Raw genomic sequence first — 6,491 nt, 5'->3', positions numbered from 1 at the left:
TAAGAAGGTCAACCTTAAGCCTTTCAGCTTTCTCCTTCTGATTAAATGTCTCCAGCTGAGATAAGATGTGCATGCAAAATTACAAAATGAAGATTATATTATTTTATTAGCTAGATAAGAATAGCTCTTGGTATGTTATTCAAATTTATATCATTTTTACAAAGTTTGAAAAAATTTTTTTTGCCATGTGGAGCATTCACATTGCTTTGTTTCTTTGGGAGTTAGAGCTGCAGTTTTCTACCATTCTCCTAAGGTTAAATGAGATGGTATGGCTAGCAGCCTGTTAGCTTGTTAGCTTAGTATCGCCTGGTGTTGTCCAAGGGCAGTACGGTCGACCTCCACCTCTTCGTGGTTCGGTATCTGCAGAATCACCTACTCCCAGATTTTTCTGTGGAACGAATAAAATTATTTGTGGAAAATTTGCCTATTCACTGATTTTTTGGAAAGCATAGAAAGCATATCTAAAGTAATTATTTTCATTAGGGTGATAGTATATTTGGTGTTTGAGCTATTAAAATAACCAGTTATAAACGTTTTAGATGGGATTTCAAGTATTTGCAGATCTCAGCTATTTGCAGGCGGTTGTGGTCCCTAACCCCCACAAATATCGGAGGTCGACTGTAATCCATTAGTTTTGTACAGTCAGTGGTAATCATATCCTCTGAGCAGCTAAACTAAATCTCACCAAATAGCACATCAGATTTGAATAAATTTAATCCGTGCGTATTATATTCTAAGTTGTGGTTTTAAGCTAACATTCACTGGTGCTAGCTTCTCATTGAAGTTGGTAGCTTCTGTTACATCTTTAATGTAATAATTTTGCTGTCAGACATACATACGTTTACACTGGTAGATGCTTGTATTAAACACTACTTTTATCCCTTTTTGATATCACAGTGTAGAGTGTATATCCCAAATATACTCATTTTAGGGGCAAAGCGTTAACTGTAAGCACAAAGGACAGGGGGATGCCAGACAGAACAAAGTTGCTTTAGAGCCTTTTCATACTGTCCTGAAGACCAGTTGGCAACTGCTTGGCAACCACTAATTGCTAGGGAGATGTACTGTTGTATTCCCTGACAGGATGGAAAGTGGCTGCTGGAAGATGCTTTTGCTAGAAAACATCTTGAATTATTATTTTATGTTAAAATAGAATACTGTTATTTAATATTTTATTTATTGAATAAATAAAGCGAAACACTGCCACACATTCATAATCAACCAATAATTTTATTATTGACATGCAGGATAAATTATTGCAAAACTTGATTCTCATATTACAATTAAATATGATTATGTCGATTCCAGCAATTAAAGCCAGAAAACAGTTTACTGTGATATGTAAATATTCTAACTGTAAAGCATGTCTGGTCATCAGGAGCTAATCTAAGTAATTAAAGCTGTGTTTGTGTGTTTCTCCATCTATCCTGCTGTGCCTGAAAAACACGGCTCATTGTTGTTGGTTAGACAGTCTCATTTTCCTTTTCTTCTTCCTGGTGAATTGTGCTTTAGCTCTCTCAATAGATAACTGAAGTGGACTCATGTCAGGTGGTGCTAAGGTGGTAGCAAAGGGGTTTTTAGATCTAAGCTCTGCTGTAGTGGCAGCTTTGAATGGCATGCTTAAAAATGTGACTGGTTCAGTTTGTTTAGCATCAGAAAATGCATCACTGAGAGCTGCAGCTTTCTTTCTTGGTTTTCTCTGCTGTCTGGCAGCTTGCCGCTGCTGTTTTGTGTCGACAGTGGGCGCAGCTGTGGCAAAAAGCCTCCATTCACTCTGAGTTTGTGTTTCTTCTTCTGCAGCAGTGGTTTCATGGCTGTTGAGAGGAACACGAGTGAGAATAGGGAGCACATTTTCAAACTTGTGAGAACGTGGGATTTCCAATGAAGAAGGCACACTGGCTTTCCTCTTGTTGTTTCTCAGCCCTCTTTCTTTCGACCGTTGCCTTTTCAAAATACTAAAGGAAGTGTTCAAAGCTGTAACTTTGACCCTTCCTGTGTAAACATCCAGCCTGTGGGAAAGCTGGTAGTCTGCGGTGGGGATCGACGGTGTGGTGTGAACCCCAGTGAGAGGGATCACTTTCAGATTGTCCAGAGAGGAATTTTGCAGGGCAACAGCAACAATGGGGGAAGCAGAGCTGCCTTTCCTCCTTTTCTTTCTCCCCTCTGTGTCTGTTTTGTCCTTTGACCTGTTCCTTTTGACTTTGGAGATAACAATGGGGGCATTGGCAATGCGGACAACAGGTCGCTTTTCAGTGTCGCTCCCAAAGTTTTGTTGCTCAGGCTGTGCTGGTGGGGTTATGGTAATGATGGTGGGGACAAGGCTTAAGTTTTCTGTTTTGTTTGCTACAAGATCTTTGGGAGAAGAAAGAAGAGTTGTTTCTTTGCTCTTCTTTCTCTTCTCCTTTCTTTGCCTTCTTGTTTTAGCTTTATGTGGAACAGTAGTGCTTATTGAGGGAGTGACTTCTTCTGTCAGCACAGCAGTGATCGACCCTGCCGGCCTTTTCTGGACTGTTGCAGGTGATGTAATGGAAACCGTCTCCTTATCCAAGGCTGGTTCATCTTTCATGACTTCATTAGGGGGTTCGTCTTTTCCTCTGAGCTCAAATTCGCTCTCATCAACTCTTTTTGTGCTCCTGCTCGACTGATCATATCTTTGTGACTCATTGATGAAGTTACTCATAGGCTTGACTTCTGCTTTGCTGCCAGAGGGTGAAACAGCAGCCCCTTCCTCTGCTTTCACACCTGCCTCTGTTTTCACTTTTCTCTTCCTCCCATTTCCTTTTCCTTTTTTCTTTTTGTTGGTTTTCTTTTTCTTCCCTGTGTTCTTCCTCTTCTTCTTCTCTGAACTTTGCTCCTCTACCTTATCAGAGTTGGTACTGGAGCTTTGCGATGTGGAGACAGTAGCGAGAACCTTGAGGAAATCCTCGGCGGCGGTGACAACGTTTCTGAGCGACGGCTCCTCGGGACCCAACATCGTAGACTGAGTTGCACTCTCCAGTTTCTCTTCTTCATTGCTTTTCTTAGAACCTTTTGACTTGGGAGGAGCTACTGTCAGCTCATCAATGATGTCAATGCCTCCAAAGTCATACGGCACCGCCTCTCTCATCACAGCAATGGGGAGCTTCTTGTATCGTTTGCACCTATGAGAGAGAAAACAGAGAGGGGAGGCAATGTGTCACGTATTACGAAAGTAAAATGGCTCAGTATGTTTAAAATCTACTTAAAGGTTTACACGAATACTTACAGACCATACCAGTGCCGCTCTACACACTGCTCTTCATAAGCAAACTCAAAGCAAGGGACACCGATGACATTAAAAAATGCCTGACCAACAACTCGGGAAGATGTATCGTTGACTTTCCTCAAACAGTCTTTCAACCTGCAGAGAGAGTAAAGGGATGATTTGAGTTCTCTATAAGAGAACTACAACTGACTAAATGACCAGCCAGTACTATATATTGTTAATACAGCAATGTATCTACTGGGCTGGCATTACTATCTAAAATTAGCCAGGAAGGTTTTAGTTTAAGAGACCATAATGCCTTAAACTAACAGTCAATAGAGTAATATTAACATCTGGCAACATAATTTATCAGCTATTCTACATACAGACCTGCCAAACATTTAATGTGTTAACTGCTCCTTATTAAGTTGCACTCTCCAGTTTTTCTTCTTTATTGCTGAAATGAAGAAGAGCATCACTGAAATAAAGCTTTTACTCACGCATTATCGCAGTCACAGTGACAGATGGAGTGCCACTTGAAATTGGTGTAACCGTAGTTTGAGGAGAAGGTGTGGATGACATGAGGGCAGTGGTCGTGAATACGACAGCAGTTGTCAGTGCCTGCAAACTCTCCTGTAAAAGAGAGGTCAGCGTCATTATATATTTCAGGTATTGCACTCGGGAGTCAGACACCTTGAATAAAAACTTTTCAACCTACCCAGCTGGTCATAGCTATCAGCCATGTTCCCGGCTCCGCACCACAGGGTCCCCGGATAAGTAAAGCCTCTCTTGGATCTCTTCAGAACCTGCACCTGCACAGTCGAATCCTCCTCTTCCACCCTCTTCTTAAACTTCCTGCACATCAGCTTGGCTTCATCCATGCGCGCAAAACTCGCCTCCACCTGCCGCCCGCCACTCCGTCTCTTCAGCACCAACCTGCACTCGTGCATGAAAGATTTCACCTGCATCTGTTCCACTATCACGGAGCAGTTCAATAGTTTCCCGGCTGGACTGACTACTGAGCCCACCACCTCGGCTCCGTCTGACACCTGGTAGAGGAAATTCTCCCCCACCGTGGACATTTTTGCGCACACGGTGCCGTTGAGCGTGGAGAACATTTCTTTGCCCTCCTTTTCTGCATCCAAAGCGCCACTCAGGAGGTCGCCATTGACGACGTTTGTGTCCAGATAAGACAAAAATACGAAGAAGACCGACCACATGATGCGGCGAGTGGCACTTTCAGCACCACGCGTAACGGAGACAGCTCCTCGCGATTTCCCGGCGCTCTCGAGCAGCCCACCCAGTTTTAAGGCGAACCTAAAGTGGTACGATTATTGCTACGATGAATGACTGGGAGGAGTCAGCAGGATTAACCTCTGTAGCCCTGGCAGAGTAGCTCTATCTGTTAGACACAGTGAACAGGTATCACCCCACCCTGCGCCCCTCACCACCTTAATCATCTCACTTAACCCACGGAGGGTTAATTAGTGGGTGTGCGGCGCGTAAACCTGCACCTCTAGCTGCAGAGAAAGAGATGACTGCAAGTAACCTCCCACCCCTTCCCGCTCAGCACCACCCTAGAAGGCTGAGATATAGGACTTTGGGAAAATGCATGGAGGCGGTTCTAGCTCACGCCCGCTTCCCATGGTAACAGGCATGGGGTGACTGTGCCGACCAAGCACACTGGACATTATTCAAATACCACAAAACAAGCGCTGATTTGGTGATGACCTAAATTACAGTGTAGGGACAAAACTCATTTACGCAGGAATGTGGAAAAAGGTTGCCTCTGTCGCACGCATTCTGCACCGGGTGACTGAAGGGCCCCAGAGTCTGACGGCCGACACAGAAAAGAAAAAAAACTCATTGAAATAATGGAGGTATCAGATGACTGCTTGGCTTCCAGTTATCCCAAGAAGCTGACACGAGTTGCCAATCATTCAAATGAACCCAAATGTAGAACTTCAAGAAGCTTTTGTATTTTTTTCTCCAGTAATGAAGAACTACAAAAACAAAACAAAAATTAAAAATTACATTCCCCCAAGAGCAGATTATCAAAGAAGTACGTGTGTACTGTAGCACAGTCTGGATTCACTATAATAATGTAAGATGCCAGTTTTCCTTAAAAAATAAACCCACTATTTTCCATCCCAGCTCCATGTTTCTGTTCCTTGATCTTACTATAGCTTTGCATGATTGAACATCCAAAATAATCCTTATTATCTTAATCCAAGGAGTTGCCCCTCAAGCCAAACACCATCTTAGAAGAACAATCTTAGCTTATATCAAACCATTACTGACATTAAGGGTATCTCTTCTCCTTCTCCATCATACAGAGCCAAGATCTGAAACAAATAGTTTGAAACTGTGTTTAGAGCAGTCTGAAAGCTGAGCCTTTGGCTGATTGGGGTTACCTGTGCATATGCTGTCCTCTAAGTGATAAACACAAGCCCCTTCACATGACTAGTAGAGTAATTCATGCCTCTATTACCCCTCAATTAGACTGCTGTCACTTTGTTGACTCTGATCAGCTGTTATTTTTTCCCCTGCAGGCTGTGCAAAATGCTGAAGCTGCAGGAAAGATACATCATGATCAAATCACACCTGTGCAGCTCCTGGCTTCCAGTCCATTTCTGTCCAATTGTATTACTTATTTTTAAGAGTTTCAGTGTTCTGACATCATATGACTTAACTGAACTTTTACAGCCTTGTATTCCTACCAGCACCTACCAGATTGTTCTAACTCGTTACGTGAAGCTTTAGCCATATTTAATGTGAGCCTCAGTCATTATAACAGGATAAAGTATGTGTGACAGGAAAGCAATGAATAACATAATTAGAGTTACTTTTAAATTTGGGACAAAAGAGGAAATGGGTATTTTTCCCTGATATTTCCACTTTAATACAGTATTCAATTTTTTGTGGTTCAAGAATTTAGTCATATATCTTATAATCCTTCACACAATATGATATAGTATATTTGACAGGTGAGTAAAAACTTTCATTTGACTAATAATATATCAGTAGTTGCACTGCTTATTCACATTATGTGATCACCTCAATATGGGAACAAATTTCATATGTGAAATTATTGTTTATTCATGTCTGATATCAACAAAAACCCTCCTAATATTTTCCCAAACTAAGAGAATGATGCACAGCATATTTCTACAACTGAGTTTTCCTCACGGGGAGGGAAAAATGTTTGGCAGGGCAAGTTTCTAATCAGCCCAGTGTTATATCACATGGCTGGTCTTACTCTGAGCTC

The 6,491-nt window shown here is 42.1% G+C and overlaps 1 protein-coding gene across 1 annotated transcript; it reads right to left on the bottom strand.

Annotated features, from left to right (window-relative positions):
* Positions 1-1,210: 1,210 nt before the first annotated feature.
* On the bottom strand, positions 1,211-4,499 carry proca1 (protein interacting with cyclin A1). The gene is made up of 4 exons (XM_085478863.1): positions 3,942-4,499; positions 3,724-3,856; positions 3,245-3,379; positions 1,211-3,140 (listed from the first exon to the last, which is right to left on the bottom strand). Exons 1-4 carry the CDS (start codon positions 4,441-4,443, stop codon positions 1,451-1,453), a joined length of 2,460 nt encoding a protein of 819 aa, XP_085334989.1. The 5' UTR covers positions 4,444-4,499; the 3' UTR covers positions 1,211-1,450.
* Between the last annotated feature and the right edge of the window lie 1,992 nt (positions 4,500-6,491).

This window comes from Copadichromis virginalis, linkage group LG14 (genome assembly GCF_057382275.1).
Source record: "Copadichromis virginalis isolate Kocher_CV1m ecotype Utaka linkage group LG14, C_Virginalis_male_GT1.1, whole genome shotgun sequence".
Lineage (NCBI taxonomy): Eukaryota > Metazoa > Chordata > Actinopteri > Cichliformes > Cichlidae > Copadichromis > Copadichromis virginalis.
The sequence above is the reverse complement of the archived record's forward strand: the minus strand, read 5'-3'. Positions and strand labels throughout refer to the sequence as shown.